General features: G+C 40.7%; 1 protein-coding gene across 2 annotated transcripts; it reads left to right on the forward strand.

Moving 5' to 3' along the window:
• Positions 1 to 1,305: 1,305 nt before the first annotated feature.
• On the forward strand, positions 1,306 to 20,996 carry Dome (cytokine receptor domeless). Of its 2 annotated transcripts, none has more exons than XM_076424123.1 (13): positions 1,306 to 1,659; positions 4,139 to 4,718; positions 4,971 to 5,258; positions 5,660 to 5,974; positions 6,048 to 6,205; positions 6,335 to 6,509; positions 6,595 to 6,909; positions 7,177 to 7,328; positions 7,399 to 8,290; positions 8,368 to 8,514; positions 8,675 to 8,765; positions 8,832 to 8,901; positions 9,184 to 20,996. In XM_076424123.1, exons 2-13 carry the CDS (start codon positions 4,154 to 4,156, stop codon positions 10,591 to 10,593), a joined length of 4,578 nt encoding a protein of 1,525 aa, XP_076280238.1. In that variant the 5' UTR covers positions 1,306 to 1,659; positions 4,139 to 4,153; the 3' UTR covers positions 10,594 to 20,996. The 2 variants fall into 2 exon arrangements, with proteins under 2 accessions (XP_076280238.1, XP_076280237.1); XM_076424122.1 differs by having other exon boundaries at positions 1,307 to 1,659; positions 9,181 to 20,996.
• The last annotated feature ends 798 nt before the right edge of the window (positions 20,997 to 21,794 follow it).

Raw genomic sequence — 21,794 nt, forward strand, 5'->3', positions numbered from 1 at the left:
AAATCGGAGCATTTATGAGCGTGAAAATTGTCGCTGTTCATTGTTTGTTTAGATAAGCAATTTTTCCGTCTGTCGTGTATGAACGATAAGCAGCGGTAATTGCATTTACAGACGGATCATACTTTTTCCTACATCATAATTATTCTGTTTATTTTTTATAATTATATATATACGTATATATATATACACCATTTGTATATTATGTAGGATATTATAAACAAGTTCAAAATAATTGTAAATATATATATATATACATATACATATATATATATATAAGTATTTATATATATATGTATCAATTTCTAAAAAGTTATACAATATTATTATTGATAATTATAAGCTTCATCAATGAAGAAATAATTTTTCAATAGAAATGTATTAACAACTGTAACTTTTACATTAAATGAACTCCCATGTCTTCTGTACTTATATTGCGATATTGTCTCTTGCCAAGATGCATTCACGAACTGTTTAATATTGTATATGCACGTTATTTTCATTGATTATAACTTCGTTACAACTACACGAATAAATTTAAGAGATCGATATTGTTACAAATAAAAATTCTACCTTTAATTAAAATTAAGTCCTGCTCGATAATTTCAATATGTTAAACAATTCATTTACTTGAACTTTCGAATTAGGTGCAACCAATCTTGAACTATTTTTCTTGTAAAAGAATGAAGTTAAAGGAAAACTTGAAGCGTCGCCTTTATTGTACAAGTCCTAAGGAAGATTTGTGTATTTCTCTTTTACTTTTCTTTACGAAATGCAGTCTCTTTAAAGCATCAATAATTCGAACAAGTTTCTTTTCGACAGTGTAGATTACAATTCCACGATCCGAGCTAATGAATAAACAAAACATCCCTGATTTCCTCGTTACTTTGTGGTAAATCTTAGTAAATGTTACATAAAAATTGGAACAAATACTTGGTTGTTTCTATAGCTCACAATCGATCTCGCGCATTCAAAAACCGCGCCATTCGGGAAATATCGCGGTCAACAATGAAGCCTGCGCCTACATTTCCGAGAATGCGGCGCTTGACGTTTCGTCGTGACGTCAGCCAATGTCGTCAAGCTGAAACGCCCGAAACGTGTTTTTCCCATTTCGTACGGTGTCACGTTTCCCCAGAACGATCGGATGGATCATTCAAAAACATCCGAAAGATCTTGAAATTCGAGGAATCGTAAGAGGAGGGCGATTCGATCGCGTCGCGTTCGATCTCGACAGATCTCGAGATTCTCGATCGCCAGTCGCCGACATGTTGGCACCACTGTCGATTGATCGCACGTATTTTACCCAGAATGTGTCTCTTATATATTTATTCGTGGGTCCCTCTGGGCGAATGTAAACAGAATTTTTCGCGAATATGAAGTGACACGGCCGATTTCTGCGGCTGCGATTCGCGATAGGTGCCGTGGCTACGTGTTTCGTGTGCGAGATTCGCTCTAGAGTGCGGCCTGTGTGTTTGTCGGGATATTTCGGAGCGCGTTACGGTGACCAAAGGATATTACCCGTGTCGCGACAGAACGGGTCCGCGTTCGACCGTTCCAAAAGTGTTCGTTCAGTTTCTGATGTGGTGAAGTGGCGACCAACGCGAAATCTCTGCTGACACGATGCGGCAGAATCCTCGGGAAATCGTCGATCGTACGCTGACGGTGAGTGAGACGTTCGAGGAACGATTCGATAATGGACGTGCGACCGCTTTGGACTTTCCCACTGTTCGCGAAATATGTCGTTTCACCGTGATACCAGAACCACGATATTCAGATACGGTGGACTGTTTGTAGGCCGATCGGATGTCCGTGTATCATCGGATCCGCGATCGGACACGGAAATTCGCATCGTTCGCACCAGCCAGCCTCATTACAAGCATTGTTCGCGTGTACATTATATGGCGTGCGTGTGGCCGTGCGTGCTTCTGTGTACGTCAGGCAAGCATTCATGAGAACACACACAGTTACGGGAGCTGCCACACGGACGCTATACAGGGTGTCCGCCGACTAAACCGATAATTAAACCGACAATTCTCGGTGGCGCAGAAGTTATTTCGAAACGTGTATAAACAATAGATCTGCTTCATTATCAGATTCGGATCCCGATACTGTTATCTCATTAAAATGATCTCGATATTCAATGGACATGGTCGTCCTCGTATTTTTTAACGTAATATTCGAGCAACGTGATCGTGTCAAATACTATTTCAAAAGAGACAAACAGTCTACATAATCTGATGAAAAAGGAAGTACTAAGACTTGGGTCAATCGCTGTTTACATTCCTCGTCATTTTCAAGGAAAGAGATCTCACCGTTTGGCCTTTCGGAACAGCCTAACCCTTAACCCCTTCTCGTATAATAACGAGCCAGTGTAAAAATGTTGATCTTTTTTATTTTTGCATCTACAATCATTACTGAACTTCTTTGTTGTTTATAATTTCCCAAAACATAGAAAATTTATACTGTTTTTATAGTTTTACCAATGGTTAAACATCGATAACAGATTAGTAGAATTTGATTTGGAGTTAACAGGAATGAAAAACGTACGGGTTTAGTGAATCTTAGGGATTAAGAAGTTATTTTGGTGAATTCGAAATACAATGAGTGTTCTTTTCGATATATTTCCTGTTTTATGTTTCTCATGTTGCTGCATAACAATCCTCAGTCTATCGACGACTGACGGAGGTTGTCGATTTAATTGCGGAACACCCTGTATACACGCGACAAGACGGGATACGAGGTACGATCATCTACCACGGAGACGCGTTACGTCGTGGATACAGCGCGGCGTATGCTCGTAAATAAACGATCGTAACGTTCCCGACGCGATACGCGTCTCGAATATCTCTGGGAAATGTTCCGCAGTTTTACAGAAACGGCCCTGTACCAACACCGTGCTAAATAATTTCTGCACGCCGCATGGCCGTGTGCATGCTACGTCGCGCATATGTATATGTAGAATTCTCCCTCCTTTTTTAGGTCTTTCTTTTTCCCTCCCTCCCTCTCTCTCTCTCTCTCTCTCTCTCTCTCTCTCTCTCTCTCTCCCTCTCTTTTGCTGCCACTCTGCTTCCCTCTCGCTCTTTCACTCGCTTCCTCTGCAGCCCTGATGACTGATTACGTTTTCGAGCTATCAATATTTTCCTCTTACTCCGATAATTAAACTTTTCTAGTAAATAACGACGGCGATTGAGAAAATACTTATTGTCAGCAGCGTAGATTAATAGAACGATGGAGCACTCAGCTTACATTACTCGCATTTTTACTCTCCACGTCCGATCCACGTTTTATTATTGATTTTTGTTGTTATTGTTACTATTTGTTGTTATTCTCCGGCAAAAAGTATTTGGACGATAAGGATCGTTTACGGATATAAGAGAATCATTTTCTCTGAAATAATAATCTCGAAACCATTTATCAAGCTAAACAACAATTCGACAGTTTATTAAGAAATTCGCAATTGTTAATCCTCGATGTTTACTAGAACATTATCGCTATTCTATAATATTTTCGTATAAAAATGCTTCAGAAGTTTATATAAAAAATTCAGGTTTTATAAAAATTTGAAAAAAATTAGTATTTGTAGAAGGGTTATAGCAAATTTTCGACTTACGCGATATCTCTGAAACTAAAAAAAATCTTGTTCGAGCAATGTATAGAACAATGGCATAATAGAATCTGCTAGATAAATAATTCATCTAGCAATATGTTTATGTATTTCAAATATTATTTAATACATGTACGTACAAATATTGTTTCAAACACAAACTTGTATTCTCCTAATTAGGATAAATAACTCTATATATCCCTATTCTATTCCAAGATTCAATACTATTCATGATTGATTTAATAGTAAGAAATACATTAGATAAGAAATTATTGGAAACTGATTGCATGAAAATAATGAAGTAAAATGTCACGACCCAGGATTTACCAATCGGAACTATACTCCATCTCATTAGTGTCTGTCTTATCTTCGTCATGCGTAAGGATTGAGTTTTCTGATTCAGTCTCAGTTCAGCTTTGAAACTATATAGTCAAGCCTTGTTGCAAAAGCTTTATTATTGTTAGTACTGTCGTAGCCAGTTTTTCTTGCGACGAAAACGTTTCTCAGTGATTGATACAACTGTATATTTTTTTTCAGTGATGGGATCACAAGATGTCTTCGACCAAAGCAGATTCCGAAAGACCCGTACGAGAAATGTTTCGAATATCATTGTCGAATACAGAAATCGCGTTGAAACACGATGCCTCTAGATCTTTGGATGTATGTAGAATGACGGAGACACCGTGCTGCGATTCTAAGCGATGTAAAAATGGTATAAGTAATAATCTCCCTGCGGAGAAACACATTCTAAATAGGATAGAAAATGAATCGTGTGACACAGCTGAATGTTCAGCAAGTATCGACTATTCTTCTGGAATACATTCGCCTGACCATTGTACATCGAGCGAAGATGTTAACCGTTTTACCTGTAATTGTGATTTAATGCATTGTCACAAACAAAAACAAATCTCGAATAGTTATGCGTGCTCTGATGCATACAATTCGCGGAGAACAAGGGCAGACAGAAATTTGATGGTGCCTACTACCAAGAGAGTTGGTACACAGTGGCGAAATTGTTTTTGGAGAACATTTTTAATTCCTATCATTGTTTTATCGTGTACATTATTATGCAGTGCGGATCCCAACGAGTGTGCACACGGCCTCAAAACACCAGGAAGTAAGTTTAAAAGTGAAACAATAATTATCCGTTCCTCGAATTGGTTGAGTTTAGCCGGGTTTATAAATAAAGCATGCGAGAACCTTTCTACTCTTTTTGGAATTCTAGCATAGAAGCTAAATGCATGTATCTATATTTAATGCACCGTGGACGTACAGTGTAAGCTCACATTCGAGGCGACTTAACTTAATCTATTTCATCGGGAACATCATAGTAACAATTATAAACACAATTATAAATCTTTCTTTCAAGGAACTTGGCCTCAAGGAGACATTGTTCTCGAGTATGGTCAATCGTTAAAAATACTTTGTATATTAAATAAAACGTTGCCTGGAAGAAATGCTTCAGATTTGGTATTCTTTCGAAACAACAAAGAAATGGAACCACAGTTTATCACGATCATTAATGAAACCACAATATCATTGGACGTGGAACAACCTCCTCCTGCGGAGGACATGTATTATTGTAAATTGAGACCACAGAACGACTCCAACAAGAAAGCAGCAGAAGCAATTTGTTTAAATAAAGTTGTAGTGGGATGTGAGTATTGTGTCCTCGAATAATACCGTTCGAAATGGTTCCCGGTTTTGGTAAAAGTGTCTCTGGTTATCTGAGTTATGCTGACAGCACGAATTCCTTCCTAAATAGTGTCATTCATGCATACGCTTATCAGGGTAGGTCAAGAGATATTTCACAGAGACAAGAGCCTGCATTCAAATTATAGAAGTATCATTTAATGTGCTTCGTATCTTGGAATCCATACTCGACTATCATTCAAGATAAGAATTTCTGCAGAGACCTTTTCACACAAAGGGAACCATTTAGAAGGAAATTTTAATCTCTGTAACTCTTGCCTAGAAGTTTTTTTTACACGCAAAAAAAAAAGCTGATAAGATAAACATTTTTCCTACGAGTTTCCTAATTCTAATATTTACCAACAGATAAACCTAAAGAACCGAAGAATTTCACCTGTGTGTCTCACAACTGGGAGAACATAACATGTTCGTGGGATCCCGCCCAGAATTACGTTACAACAAGATTCACGCTTGTGTTCAAATTACCGGGAAGAGCAGGACGAAAGTTGTATCCTTGCCCGCAGGAAAAACCGAAAGATTTGCCGCCGAATACATGTATGTGGGACACATCAACGAACCCGATTTACCGCCAGCCGTACGAATATTATACATTCATCTTAAACGTGGAGAACGTGCTAGGGAATACCAGTTTTACATACAAATTTCATCATTTTGCTCATGGTTCGTATCCTTTTACTTTTACGCTTGCAATTTCGACCAGTTCGATTGTAATGATAATGGTAACTGTTTCCAGTTATTCCTGCAAAACCGGCCAATCTATCGGTGATTAATAAAACATCGGACAGCGCATTACTGCACTGGAGCGTGCCTTTTCCTATGCAGAACTTTCCACCTGGCTTGCACCATAGGATAATGTACCAGGATCATTGGCATCTCAAAGACGCCTGGCAGGTGAGCAAAACGATACGTGTTTTGGGAAACATTCTTTTCGCGAACAATTTTTTAATTCGTCAGAAATGACCAAAAGACCGTATGGGAGTTAAGCAATGTAATATAATATATCCTGTACTTTCTTTTCAGGTGATTAATATCACAAACGAGGTTCACATGGACAAGCGAAACTATAATCTCTCTGGACTGGAGTATGCTAACACCGCGTACGATGTACGGGTTTCCATGAAGAGTGCTCTTGCCACAGGGGAACATAATAAATGGAGCGAGTTCAGCGTGGTCACGTTCAGAACATCGCCAACAGGTAAGCGACACGATTTTTGCCATTTGGTATTCTACAGGGTGTTTCGCCTTTTCTTTCTTTCATTTCTATGTACTTGGTATTTTAGTACCTGGCCGTTCTCCAAAAACCGATATCGGGAGCTTCGAGGTAGCGGGGGAGAACAGTCTCACCAGGGACGTGTATTTGTATTGGCAAACTATACCGGACAACATGAAGAACGGCGACAATTTCGCGTACAAGATCGACCACGTTGAAGAGAACGGGAAGAGACTGTCGCTCCGTCCTAACGAGACGACAGAGACATACGTTAAATTCAATGGAATAAATCTCAACAACTATTATAGATTCGAGATCGTTTCGACGAACATTGTCGGGATGAACAAGGAGCGCGCTAAAATTTTTGTTCCCAGTCACTACGAAAGTAAGATAGTAAAGAGTGAACGAAATTATAACGCTGTTCAACAATAATTCTGCGTTTCGATGACGAAGGCGATTCTTACAGCTGGTTTTTTCCAACATCTTCTGTTCTAGAAAAATTTGATTTTAAAGTTTAAGAATTTATTTTGAAAATTCAGGCTCTCAGATTTTTTCCTTCAGAAATATACGGGAGATTTGTTGGACAGTGTAATCTGCTTATAATGTAGAAAATTCTCGAAAGTTGACTATAATTTATGTGTGTGTTCCGCAGTACCGCACGGACCAATAGCGTTCACGAAAATAGCATTCCACGGGGGTTTATACGAGCTGTCTTGGAAGCCACCTACGATGAGCACAGAAATCACAAATTACACAATTTTTTGGTGTGATAACGATAACCGGGATCGCCCTTATCAGTGCAATGTATGTAATAGCTAGCAACCGCGGATATTCGGTAACTGAAATCTATTCATATCGATATTGATGATTGCAGGGTTATCTGGACTGGGTGCATGTAAGCAAGAACACGACGATCTTCAACATGACCGTGCCGGATCCTAGCAAGCTCTACCAATTCGCTATCTCCACGAATACCCATAAAGGGAGCAGTGGTATGGTATGGGCATCGTGCACCGTGATCCACGATAAGATCGTTGGCAAAATGAAGTCCGTTTGGATTAACCGAATCGCCTCCGACTACATCGAAGTCGGATGGAAGCTGGATTGTTCCGACCGCATTGGAATCGTAGAGGGATTTAACATATATTATTGCCCGATAGTATCGCCGTACAACTTGAACTGTAAAGGCCCGAAGCTGAACACGACGATAAGAGCGGATCCTCACACCATCCACGGCATAGTGACCAATTTGAAACCTTACACAACCTACAGATTATCGGTCGCCGTGTTGACGAAGAACAAAGAAGGATTGCACAGCGATCCTTTGTACAACACAACGCTGGAAGCTGCTCCGACGACACCTCCGCAAGACGTCAAGGTGACGAATGTGACCAACACGACGATGTTCATCACGTGGAAGCCTCCGGATGCTATGAACGGTGTTTTAAGATACTACGAAGTCTATTACAACAGTAAAGCGCAGAAGGTCGAGGAAGCGAACCACATAGAACTCAAGAATCTCATGGTCCACACGAATTACAGCATCGGTGTGGCAGCGTGCACCGTGTCCTGCAGCGTGAGGTCACCAACGATTTACAAAGTCACGAAGATCGGAGTGCCTGGAAAGATCGACGTGCCTAACGTGAGATTCATAAACTCCAGTCAAGTGGCCGTCAAGTGGAAGAAACCGGATATCGCGGCCGGTTATTTGAATTACTATCAAATATCGACGCGGAACGGTGATATACAAAACAGTACTAAAACAGGTAATGTGGACAAAAAACAAAAAGTACTCGAGAAAGTGTGTTCATATTTTAATGTAATTGATGTAATCATTACACAGAGGCCCAGTTGCCGATACCCGATTGCAAGACCGTGGGAAGGGAGCAATTGTACGAGTTTCGCGTGAGGGCTGTTAACATCGCGTCTGATAACAGGCATCTGCCAGGAGAGTGGTCCGATCCGGGCGAGGGAAATTGCTACAGCGATGGTAAAATCCTTCAGATATTCTGTTTTCCCTTTCCTAGTACCAATAACGGTAAATTAAAAATATTATAACGCGTAATTTCGACGCGTTCCGTAAACCTAGTGTTAATCTATTATCAGTCATCGAAATGTTTACTAATATATGATAAACGATTATGTGATAGGTCCGTCGTTCAGCGTCTGGGTGATGATATGGGTGATAGGAGGTGTTAGCGTCATTGCAGTGCTTCTCTGTGTCGCACATGTCTCGAAGAGGTATGTATATCCTTTCTCATATAGTTTATCAAAGGTACGTTGGCTTATTTCGTTTCATTATTATAGAATGTGGATGAAGTGTAAAGCCATGCAGGACGTCGGAGTTAAGCTACCGCCGGGATTAGCGCCCAACATGGTAATACACCGTTCTCTTAAGGATTATTGCTTTATACAGCGTGTTCCACTAATTCTGTTACAACGCGATATCTCTCGTATTTTCTATGCTACGCGAAATGTCAAAAGGACAAATTTCCCGCTATAATACGTGTCCCCTCGAATCAAATAATTTGTCCCTTCGACATGTCGTGTATCATGAAAAATAACTGAGATATCACCTTGTAACAGAGTTAGTGGCATACGCTGTATAACCATCCAGCTATATTTGTTATTTATGCTTTATTAATATTGATTATAGAAGCTTCTACAGAAGGGTGGTGAACAGCACATCCGGCAATCGTCAGCAGACTCGAGCGGCTGCTCCAGTGGTCAAGAATCCGTCACTTCTTCGCTCACATCCGACTCTCAGGTCTCGAGTGATAGTGGCACGGAGATAGATCCCATGCCAGTGTCGCCGAATAAGCTGATGGAGACATTGCAGCCTTGGGAGTCTTCGAGCTTGCGACAGAGGAACGTCGGGGTAACAAGACCCGGTTTCACTGCGGAAACGGCTCGTTGGGAGCCGTACGTAAAGGTGGCGAAGACAGGCGAGCCAATAATCGGGGACTCGTTATCGCTGGCACGGTCGACACCAAATTTAACCGACAGCACCGGCCTCACAACGTCGCAGCACACATGGTCTTCGACCGGCTACATCAGCATGCCGTCCTCTGAAGAGCTATCTAGCAACCCTAGCCCAGTACCCAAAGAAACAACAACGGGCGGCTACAGCGTGATAGGAGCGGCTCCGAAACCAATGAAATCAAAACCCGACGACGACAGTAACATAACCGAAGCCACGGCGAAGACACTGATACCAATCAAAGCGGAGACCAAGCCTCCCAACGCTTACATAACCTTAGCCTCGTTGGAGCAGAAGCAAAAGGACAAGAAGCCGATGGACACCCTTCGGGATTTAGACGACCTGGCGTTCACGGAATCGAAGGCGAAACTGGAGGCTCTGACACCGTTCTCCACCGCGGAGAAGTCGTCGAAGCCATATGTCAAAACAGGCTTGATCGACTCGCTGAAGAAGCCGTTTGCTTTAAGCAGCATCGACAACACAAGGAGCACAACGATAGCCGCTCCGTTCGCGTCAACGTCTTTGACCGACGCGTGTGCCAAACCGTTCGTCTCCTCGTTCGCTAGTCCGCCATCCTTGCCCTCCACCATGGACCCCCCGTCGAAGCCGTACGTCTCGGTGTCCTCGATCTCCGAGATGTCGAAGAAGCCAAGCTATCTACCGACTTCTCCGGAAGCGTCGCCTAAAGCTGATCCTCCGGACTCTTCGACGACCGATGGCTCGAAGCCGTACGTACTGGCCAGCTCCGTGTTTCAGAGACTGCAACCGCAGCAGATAGGGAAACCGGAAGCGACGGAGACAACGGAGGACAAGGGCGAAGAGGACACCACCGCGTACGCGCACTACTGGCCCGCGGGAGCGCACCCGGCCGGCAAGCTGGACGTCGATAAGCCGATCATCACCAGCAAACCGAACACCGGCTACGTCACCATAGCGGAGAACCCGAAGCTGGAGCAGCACAGGACGTCCTCCGTGTCATCGCCGTACGTGCAGCACGAGAGGTTCGAGAAGCCGCTACCGCAGACCACCGCTGGACAGTCCGACGAACAGTACAGTAAAGTGACTGTTGTGCCAAGTACTATCCAATGAAGGGGCTTCGTAGACAGTGGCGACCCGCGGCAGTGTAACCAGTTTTGGACCACTGTCTTTGCACAGGGACTACCGGACAAGAAGCAGACCGAGCTGGTGCAATACGGTACCGCGTTTCTAGGTGCTCGCCAAACCTGTCCTGTGTTTGGTTTTCTACGACTATATAGTATTTTTTAAACTGGCCGAGAGAAATTGTCAGGGACGACACCACGCCCCCCGGAGAGGTCAGATGTTGTTTCTACGCGAAGTGTCCGGGATCTATGACTGAGAAACTGGTTGAACAGGACACGATAGAGATAGAAAGACGAATAATGGCCTCGTTCGTGGAAGCATGTACAAAAATGGGTTACTTTTGTATCATATTATCGTGCAATGTGACGGCGAGGATCACACTAGCGACGCCATAGCGTAAGGTAGAATCGTAGGCTAAGTAAATTATGTGGCATACGCTGCCCTCGCGGACAGACAGTTGCCGAGGCAATCAAGTTTCTTCGCTGGCTAGCCGTGGCAGCGTTGTAATTTTCGTGTCGAAGCTTTTAACCCTTTATAGAACGGTAGTCTGTTTTCTAGAGACGTCTTGTTATTTTCTATTCGGCACTCTGTTTGTTGACCGGAAGCCGTTATTGTATTAAATTTAATATAAAATTCGCCTTTTCGAATGGTCCGTGTGTGCGATCGAACTGTAACGGTTCAACTATAGAGGGTTAATCGATTCTGTGTAAAAAGGAAGCTGTTCCGATGTCGAATGTCATGCGTTCTGGAAATATTGTTTCCGTTCGAGCGTCATGCCAATACCTGGAATACGCTTCGTTTTAGAGTGCATGATAGCGATATGCATATCAAACTTGGTTGTGGTTCGAGGACCTCGGTGAGCGTTTAGAGTTGCTGTCTAGCGGAGGGAGGTACTGCGACAGACAAAAATATTCGTGGCCTGCTATCCTCTCGCAACAGATACAAACAATTGTCAACTGGCGTTGCACAATCACACGCAGATGACAGCGGTGCACGAATGCTCTTCTCTCTCGCTTGTACAGGGCGAGTCGTGGCAACTAGAGCACCGAAATCTGTGTTGTAATTCAAAGTGGAAAAGAGGACAATCTTTTGCTTCGTTTTTTATTTTCAAGGCGATTTGGTGGTCATACGCACTTTTTCTCCACAGTCCGACGAATGACGGGACGGTCGACGACCTAGCGCTATGACCTTTGAGACGAATAATGCATGTTGAAATAAATTATTTAACATCCATCGTTCCACCTTAGGTGTTTAATAGTTTTTTAAAAAACAAGGTTAAATTATTAGGAATTTTTGCAATGTTAATAAATTGTTTAATAGCGGTAACGATTGGAATTTTTTAATATTTTATGCTTAAAGAATGCGTATATCATAGACTTTTTGTAGCTAAGAATACATTCACGTTCTACGGAATACCTTTATCCATGCTATCGCGATATTTTCTTTCATCTTCGAATTCAACACAGATTTCTCGCGACTTACCCTGTACATTTGTTGTATCGCGAGGTGCAATAAGATTCTCGAATGCCTCGCGATCAACGAAGAAAAAAGAATAGAAACGAAAATTACACACGCGATCACGAATCAATCGCTTTGGTCCATGAATTTCTGTCGCTGATCGCCGCGATCGAACAGCGACGAAGATTCGAACGGCCGTTCGTCGACATGTACAATATATTTGTTTTCTTTTTTTTTAGTTAACATACGTGGAGCACACGCATGGAAATCTTTACGCTGCAACTGCATTCGTGCGCGCAATTTGTTTATTTGTACATAACAACTATAGATTGCGGATGTTTATGCAGATATAGATCTTTAATTTCGTGGGAACCGCGATCAAACGGAGGCTCGTTTGTTCTGTTTAGGGTAACAGTCGGGTTCTGAATGGGACTAGAACCTCGTTAAGCTTTATCGGAGTGTCAACACTGGAACCACCGTCGATTAAACGTGACTGGTTCGTATTGCCTTATGAAAATAACGAGACTGCATTTATTCAGATATTTTCCGAGATTTTTACGTGCCCGAACAAATAGAAGCTATTCGACAATTTCGTTGGGGGAAGCACACGCCGTTTATCATTTTAGCAATTGTAATATAAGAAATCTGATAGGATTCTCTGACTAATCCGGTGGTTCCAGTGTCGGCCGAACATGTACATTAGACAATTCTGTTACGCTATAAGTGCATAAAATCCGCAGTGTAACAATACAACTTTACAAATCGTTCCTGTAGTACCTTACTATCGCTAGCAACGATCGGAACCGAGAAACTACGCAGTAAAAGGAAACTATGGTAACGAGTACAGGGTCAAGGATAATAAGATAAGGAATGATTAATCAAATCGCAGGTTTGAGAGTACATAGCTAGATTTTGCACATTTTCTACACACGTATATAGAAATGCATCGAACCGACTGCTGATTATCGGAGAACAATAAAATTTCTTTAACGTTTCTGTTTTACGAGTGTCCTTCGCTGGCCGCGTTCAAACTTCTTTTATTCAGTCGGTTTTTAAAGCACGACATTTTCCACCGTCGAACTTTTATGGGCCGTCCTTGGGCTGCGGATCTTTACGTAATTTTCCGAAGCGGTTCCGGGAGTCGGGAGTCGAATCGAAATTCGTTTCTCCTTCTATCAATTTGTACAGTCTTCTAGGAATCGAAGCTTAGCGATCGAGGATTTTTCCTAATCATTGTTTTGATAGTAGTTACCGAGAGATAGCAATCATTTCTTTTAGGATCGTTACTTAAGAGAAAATTATCGAGCTTGTGGCAGGTGAATTGTTTACACTGTATTTCCTACAGCGATAAAAATGTTTTATATTATTCTTTGCTAGAATCGTGAAATCAATAAATTTATTCGCGCGCGTGTGGATAAACGCAGATTTTGTAACGAATAAAATCCGCAGTCCAATCATTGTCTGCAGGCGAACATATTCTATTTTAAACTTGGCTGTTTTTGCCGGCAAGTTGAGTTTTAAGGTCAGAGAAATTGTTTGCGCAATTCGAGACTACTTTCGGCGGTCAGCAAGGATTAATCGATCGTGAGTCATCGAAATGTTCACGGAACACGCTAGTACAACAGTCGGAGATGGCCCACTATTGCAGAAATTTTAGAGAACCGTGTAATGCCATTGAAACATTTATGCTGAAACAAAGCAAGATTATATATATTTCTCTCTTTCTCTCTCTCTCTCTCTCTCTATATATATATATGTATATATATATATATATATTACATATATATGCATAATATCTTAAGCTAGTCATTGACGGGGTACATAAGTTTTTACAGGTCTTTTTTCTCTCTTTAACTAATCGCCGTTTCTACTGTATCATCAGTGATTGATCAGTAATTGTTTTTACATATTACTTGAAATATTATTGCGATGTTGTTGGATCATTGCTTGCCAGGACATATCGTTCGATCCTGAATCATTGTACGTAAAATTGAAGAATCGTGACTATTAATCTACCTACGCATTGTTAATCAATCGTTGCTGTAATCTGTTCGCGGAAGAGTTTTATATAAAGTCGAGTGAATCAGAGAGACACCGGAGAAGGAATTATTTTTCTCGCATCGATGATTCGCGTTTTATCTGACATTGAATAATCAAATCGATTGCTAATCAAATTACTGTATCATACGGAAACGTGGCATAAGTACAATCAAGCGAGTCCACAGAAGCTTTATCTCGAAGTTCTACGAATGTTTTCTTCGTCATTCAACACTTCTATACGAACAAACGCCGTATTTCCAGAATAAATTATTTTTCAATTAACACGTTCACTAACGGGTTTCATTTCAACAGTATGCATAGATGCGACATTTTATTAGATGCAATCTCGCAGAAAAAATCGTGGATTCCTCGCGAAAATAGGTCTTATAATTTTTACATTTAATCTTCCTGCCGAGTCAAAATGATCAATTTCAAATTTTTTACGAAAGTCCGAATTTTCGGGATTTTTCAAGGTTTGCCAACCTTGTCCCTAGTGCTCGGTAATTCTAACTCTTTACCGAAAACATGAAATCGCGATTGTTAGACGCATCCGTTGGTATCGAGAAAAACGGTACGATCAGAAAATATTATTCCCGTTCCGAAGATTCGATCTCAGAGCTTTCCTCCGAAGCTTCCGTGGACTATCTGTTCTACTGTCCATAAAACGCGTCGGCTTTCGAGTCGATCGCTTCTCTATGGAACACCCTGTATACATCTGTACGAAAAAGGCCTGAGAGGATTTGTAGCCGAGTTATTTTGCAAGTCCAAACAATTTCTACCAACGCTAACTTGTTAAACGGAAACGACAGTTGTTAACCGGGCGATGGTTTTATTAGCGGGAGCAGCGTAACCCGAGACCAGTGAAATTAGTATGATAAACGAGCCGCGGATGTTTATGCAAACTCGAGTTTCTGTAGGCGACCGGAAATCGATATTTTTCGTTGATCCATTACGATTATGAATTGGAATTGAAATTCTCACGATCTCGGAATTGTTGCCATGAATTTAGTACATTATTTTAGTTCGTGACCGCGATCGTGCGAACATGTTTCGCAACGAGACGCGAGCGAATTATTGGTCGAACGAGAGCAGCAGAGAAGCTGCCGAAAGGCGAAGCCGACGAATTAATTCGTCGCCCCCTGGTTAATAGGTTAACGAAGCCGTTGTTTGCACTTGCGAAATGATTGTGTAACGGGTTCCGCGGAAGAATTCGACGTTCGTGGAACCGTCTTTGGAGCGAGCTTACGTATACTCGTATGTTAATGTTGTTGTTACTAAGCGAACCAGCCGCTAATATTTAACGAACCGTGTGTGTAACATAAGGAATTGCTATCTAGTTTAAGGATGAGAGTTGTTAGCACCTTATCCGTCGTGGTCGCACCGGTGAAATCCAATTTCAAAGTTCGCTTCTCCACGGAAGACACGACAACGCAGTAAACCCAGCAGTGCCATAAACGGAAGCTCTTCTGCCGGGGCCCGTTTGTATTATTAAGCCCTAAAATTTACCGAGCCTTTCTAAACGAAGAACTGGCACTGCGGTATTCATTGCTGGTTCTAAATGTTTCTTTGTAGTCCCATTGGGTTTACTGCTTTTATTGGGTCCACTTGGAGGTATCACGGTACAGTGGGGTAATAAATTCATTGGAGCGATGGACGGGAACTGTGGGTCATGGTCAGCCATAGCCTTTGGGCCTAAGATCGTTTTACGAGGTCGTCGTTTACCTAGCATCGATACCTTTTGTCAATTGTCGGCTCCAAACCGTGGTTTATGGCTCCACTGGGTTTACACGCCATTGTATCATGCTTCTAAAGGTACAAATGAGTAAATGCCACCATTCCTCTAATTTATACGATTGGAACAAGCCTGACATTATTGGATCTTTGTAATGTAATTGGATCTTTGGATCTCTCTGACGATCCCCATCGTTCGAAGTCGTTTCGAGAAGATGTGTTTGTTATTATTGAAATTATTTAAATCGCGGATACCTTCACGACGGCCTAATAGAGAACAGTCTTCCCGCGGTAAATTTCCATGCTGATCTGTCAATAACTTTTTTTAACAGCGATAAAATTAACTGGTCGATGTCCCAGGGTGGCCGACGATACGAAAACCAATCAAAGTAGAAAATTCTTCGCTCTATGGGGATAAATATACGATCAAGGTTGATGAACAGTAGTTAACTGAAGCAAATAATATTAAAAGAATATCAGGAATGAGAGATCTGCAGGAGACGCTTCGTCGGACGATTATTATCTTGTTTGTTGGACACAGAAGCGTTACAAGTGGCCGAATTAGAGGAAACCCTGCACAATATCAATACTTAACGCCGCGTCGCGTCATCTGCCGATAAGGTGTTAACTCGAATGAATGCGAACGATCGATGAAGTATCTTCTGCGTGTTTCCGAGTGCGTTCGACCGAAAGAAATACGGTGGATGGACACATGCAGAGGTGTTTTCGACCCTCGGACACACAACGATGCTTGCATCTGTTTCTACCAGGATTTTCGAAAACTTCCTCGAAATACTCAGCTTCTAACAACAAACTCAAGCCGGCGATTATTTGCACAGGGTGTTTCCGCTATTTACTCGTACAGCAGCCGGGAATTTGATGCGTGTAAAGTTGCAATTTCCAAGGAAATCGACGTCGAGAATTTATCTGTTGTTGAAGAGTGTTTAAAGTTGTTTTAAGGAAAAGAGGTAAAGGCTGGTCCACGAGATAAATACCCCGTGTTTTCGAGGGTCGACGGTGTGCGGTGCGAGAGCGTTAATAATAGTCGATATAAGCGGAAAAATTCGTCGATCCATCCGTTAGATTTTTACTGGCCAGACGGCGGGATTATTCAATGAATTGTACAGTCGTGTCGCAAACGAAAACCGAAGCATCGAAAAAATATCGCAAAATGCACGATAGCACGCAAGACTTTTCGCGAATATGCTCATGTCGAGATAATCAAGTTATCTCTCACGGTAAAAGGCTTATTAGATTGATTTAGAGAAAATAATCGAGCGCATCTAATTTGTTAGGTTTTACATGTCTACATTGTACATACAATACGTATATATATACAATAGATATATATGTGTACACGTGTGTACACATGCATATCTGTTATTATCTATTTTTGTTACATATTTATAAACGAAGAAAAGAACTACTTTATTGCACACTAAAAATATATATATATATATAAATATATATTATAGTTTAGGATAGAAAGAAGTTTTAAGAGAAGAAATTGTGGTGTGAGCGATTTATATATATATATAAAATTATATTTATGTATAAGTAGTTGATATATCGATGATACGTGACACGTGTAACATATACTTTTATCATTACACATTTATCTTTACCAATTAATTTGCCTTGCAGAGATTGGGCGTATATAGAGCGCGTATATTCATCATTTCTTTCTTTTTTTTTTAATGTAATCAAACAACCTTTGTATAATTTAGCTGAATAGTGATCCATAGTTCGTTAGGGATGTCTATAATAATGTTTACGTTCATTGATGCTGCGGGAACTCGGTGTTATCAATGATTACGGACGATCAAATCGAATAGACCGGCAGTCAGCTCGAAATCGGCACGGGGGAAGATTTGTATCATTTTTATACGGCGCAAAGTCCAGGGCCGGCCTTCCCTATAAAGGGGTCTGGGTGCAAGAAACCATCTGGGGCCCTAAATGTTTTGTAAAGTAAACAAAATTACAAACACGACCATATATTACTAATAAATATGTTTCTTCTATCGATCGTATTTACTGTTAATAAGTGTTAAATGCTTTCGGCGCAACACACGGTTCGATCGTTTCTTACTAATTATGAAGCAATTTTGCTAATTATCAAAACAAAATCAACGTTTCGATCCGAGTTTGGATCCTTTTCAAGAAACGAAGAAACATATTTATCATGCATGGCGAAAAACTCCAAATAAATCTTGAAAAGGATCCAAACTAGGATCGAAACGTTGATTTTGTTTGATGATTAGCAAAATTGCTTCATGATTAGGAATAAATGATCGAATCGTTGCGCCGAAAGCATTTAACATATATTACTAATGCATGTTTATTTAATGCGTGATTTTGTTTTTGCTAATACATTAATTACTTCAGAAAAATTACATTATTTTAGTTCTTGATCATGTTGGGGCCCTCTCAATCGCGGAGCCCCGGTGCATAGCATCCGCCGCACCCCCCAGATGGCCGGCCCTGGCAAAGACTAGTGCAACAGCTCGAGAATAATTGCCTTGTGTAGATACCGATTGTTCTTTTTTGTTCTATCTCTCGTCTCCTCCATTCTCTTTCTCTCTCTTTCTCTAACGTGTAATATAATCGTGTTGTGAACCTTCATGTTCTTTCTACTGGGCTCCTCCATTCTAGAATTTTATTTCTCTTCCCTATATGTATTCCGAGTGCAGTGAATTGTTGGCACCGATTACTAGATTTCGATTGAAGATATACTTGTTGTTGACTTGCTAGTGACAGAACGAACGTGTTCGAGAGAATTTCTGCCCCTCACGTGTTTTATTACGTGCCTGTTTATTTCTGCGAATCGGCCGGGAGATCATCGATCATAGAAATCATCGTTTTAGCATCAATCGAGAGAAAAAAAGTGATCGCGGGAACGGGGAGAAAATGATATTTGAATTTTATATCGACCGCGAACAGAAGACACGGATTATCGTTTCTCTTTTTGTTTCTTTTTTTATTTGCAGAAATGTACGGACACTGACATATTAATCGTGGAATACTGTGGCATGTCGATTCTTTCCTTCGCCGATTGAAAGTAAAAATGTATTGTACGCTATTTATAACTAGACTGCGGATTTTATGCATTTACGAGGAAATAGAGAACGAAGAGAAACTTTTATTTTGCATAAAGATTTGTAGTCTATCTATGATCGATTCGTGGTGGTTTCTTTTTCGGGGGGACGGAGGAGAAAAGCAATTCTGATAGACAGTATTCCAGGGTTGATAGCCTGTTTTCTTTACGGTTAACTAATCTGCGCCGAGCTAACTCTACGCTAATTCTAATGAGATCTTGTACAGAGTATTGTAAAATATATTTTTACTACATTTTTTTTTGGTTTTATTATTTATTTCTTCATATACACGGAATTGTGTTTAAGTTCGTCTCTGTAGACTGTAGTAGACCGTCGCTGGTACGCCATTATGTATGCCATGCCGTCGAGCCTTGCCATTATTACGTCGGTTCTCACTCTCTTTCTCTCTCTCTCTCACACACACACATTTCACAAACAATCCCAAAGTCGTTTTGTTTTCAATACTCATACACGGATCGTGGATGCAAACGAACGGATGCAAGAACTCTTTGTAACAACTCTTATCTTGAGTATCGACACTGTCGATAAGCGCTTTATAACGATTATGCTGAAATATATAACATTTATATCGACGTAATGCGTTTCACTTATTTTTCTTATCTTTTCTTCTATATCTAACCCCCTGAGGACGGCTTACTTCAATCAAATGCTTTCAAATACAATCAAACAGTAGACCTCTTCGTTGATGCAAATAAAAGTTAACACTTTACCTAACGGAAGCCTGTTAATAGGATTTTCAATAATCGTGCTGCAGCAAAAGAAAGCATAGAAAATTTCCTTTTACATTGCAATCTTAAATGAAACTATTAGATGACGTTATTTTAGGTGGATTGTTAGTTCACAATAAAAATTGCTGTTGCTCGAAGGTTCCATTAAAAAGTGTTGAGCAACGTAGCATAGATTTTTCAAAATTATGCAATAATCACCGGTCGGTAATGTGTTAATCATTAGAAGCTGACAAGTTAGTTGAGTATTTAGACAATCTGGATCAAACTGGACCCAGGATTCCCAGGAACCGTCATCTGAGGGTTAATTGAACATAACGTGTGCTTCTACTAGAGTTCCGGTTTATCTATTCCGGCGGATAATTAGCGGAACTTATTCATCCGCATATTCCCAATCAGCCAAATGCTCGGTTTTGGCCGGGCCAGCTGCGTCAGCAGAAGTAACACTTGCTGCTGGCAGAAAGACCCGGCAGGAGCTTCCGGGCAGAAGGAAGGCAGCTCGGTCCTCGCCTTACGGCGAGGTACATAGAATCCAGGAATGAGCTGCCTTCCATCTGCCCGGAAGCTTTTGCCTGGCAGACGCTGCCAGGAGAATATGTACCACGCAGATTCGTCCAGATTCCGAGTCGTTCGGACAGGATAATGCCCGCCATCTGCTCGGAGCAGGCCTGGCTACATTTATAGTGTATTAAATGACTGTATTTGAAGAAGAAGTAATCTTCACAATATCCATTTTTAAAGAGTTTTTGAAGCAAAAGCAAAAATTATTAACAACCGGTACCCTAGCTCTGCAGTTTTAACCATTTCTGTTCTGTCTATAACACATTCTAATTTACAAAAATACTACATTTCAGCAAAAGTGCCCCCATTTGCTCACTGTATAGGACTCTGTAACATATACAATATAGTCACCACTTCTATGGAGTATTCTGGTCTAGAACGCAAAACTTTACAATCTTTTATATTATAACACTGCAAGAAGCAGATCACGAAAATTTTGTATCAGTTTTTATTTATGCTTCAGCAATATCAACAAATTTTTAGACAGCGAAGAAATAAGTATTAGAGATGCTAGAAGCAGTTAAATGAATCTATGAAAAAAACTATCACGGACACAGAGAATTTCGTTTCTTTTACATTATAAAAATTTCTTTAATATTTCCAGACTAGAATACCCCTTTCAATACACTGCTTTAAACAATTGGGGGATGTTCTTTACTTCTATAAACCAGTCGATTCTTTTTGTTTAAAGCAATGTATAGCTACTGTTTAAGCTTCCAAAGGGACCTTACGAGCTCTAGATCAGAAACCAGTCGCTGAATCAACATCTGCGAGGTCTCCTTTCTTCTCTCTACCTTATATGTACGTATTGCTTCATATACAGTCGGCAAGCTAATATGTTATAATTCGCACAGGTGTGTACGCAGACGGTTCCTATTTGGTTCTCCGAGTGTGCAAACATAATCCAAAGTATACGTATATATACTTGTGTTCACGCGTTGTTCTTTCATTCGGTCGACATCGCAATTCCCATTCATTGAACCATACGTCGTAGACTCACGTTACTAGACTGCAGATCTTTGTGCACCGGCAACTTATAAAGATATACACAATAAAAGTTTAAGACCACTCTAAATAAGACGATAACTTTGTTTTTGAATTGTTGAAAAAATACTAAAAGTTGAATTTGTAACTTTTTTAGCTACAAACGTTTGTAGCTCATTGCAACGTCAACCGATTTTGACGAAATTTTCAGAATATGTTCAATTGACACAGATCTACAAAACATATTTTTCAAAATTTCAATATAGGCCCGCATAAAAAAGTTGTAAAATGCAACATTTAGTATTTCCTCTACAATTCCGGTCAAATGCAATTTTTGAAAAAATTTCTTTTCACATCCTTTAGTAAACAAATTGCTCTGGCTTCCCAAAAAAGTTCAAATCGTATGGTACAATATTAAAAAAGTTATCGTGTTCTTTAGAGCGGTCTTAAACTTTTGTCCGCTACTGTATACATCTTCGAATGGAATGTAATGGAGTAGAAGTTAATCGCTGCCGTTTTTGTTAACTTGCAAGCCACCGAAACTATCGATACGAGAAATAAAAATTCTATTTTA

This window comes from Lasioglossum baleicum, chromosome 5, assembly GCF_051020765.1.
Source record: "Lasioglossum baleicum chromosome 5, iyLasBale1, whole genome shotgun sequence".
Taxonomy (NCBI): Eukaryota; Metazoa; Arthropoda; class Insecta; order Hymenoptera; family Halictidae; genus Lasioglossum; species Lasioglossum baleicum.

Bases quoted from the DNA above. Each gene is read 5' to 3' on its own strand.
- Dome (XM_076424122.1), top strand. From the start codon at position 4,154: ATGTCTTCGACCAAAGCAGATTCCGAAAGACCCGTACGAGAAATGTTT. The intron at 6,910-7,176 runs GTAAGATAGTAA...TGTGTTCCGCAG, and splicing joins TGTTCCCAGTCACTACGAAA to TACCGCACGGACCAATAGCG. The intron at 8,291-8,367 runs GTAATGTGGACA...ATCATTACACAG, and splicing joins ACAAAACAGTACTAAAACAG to AGGCCCAGTTGCCGATACCC.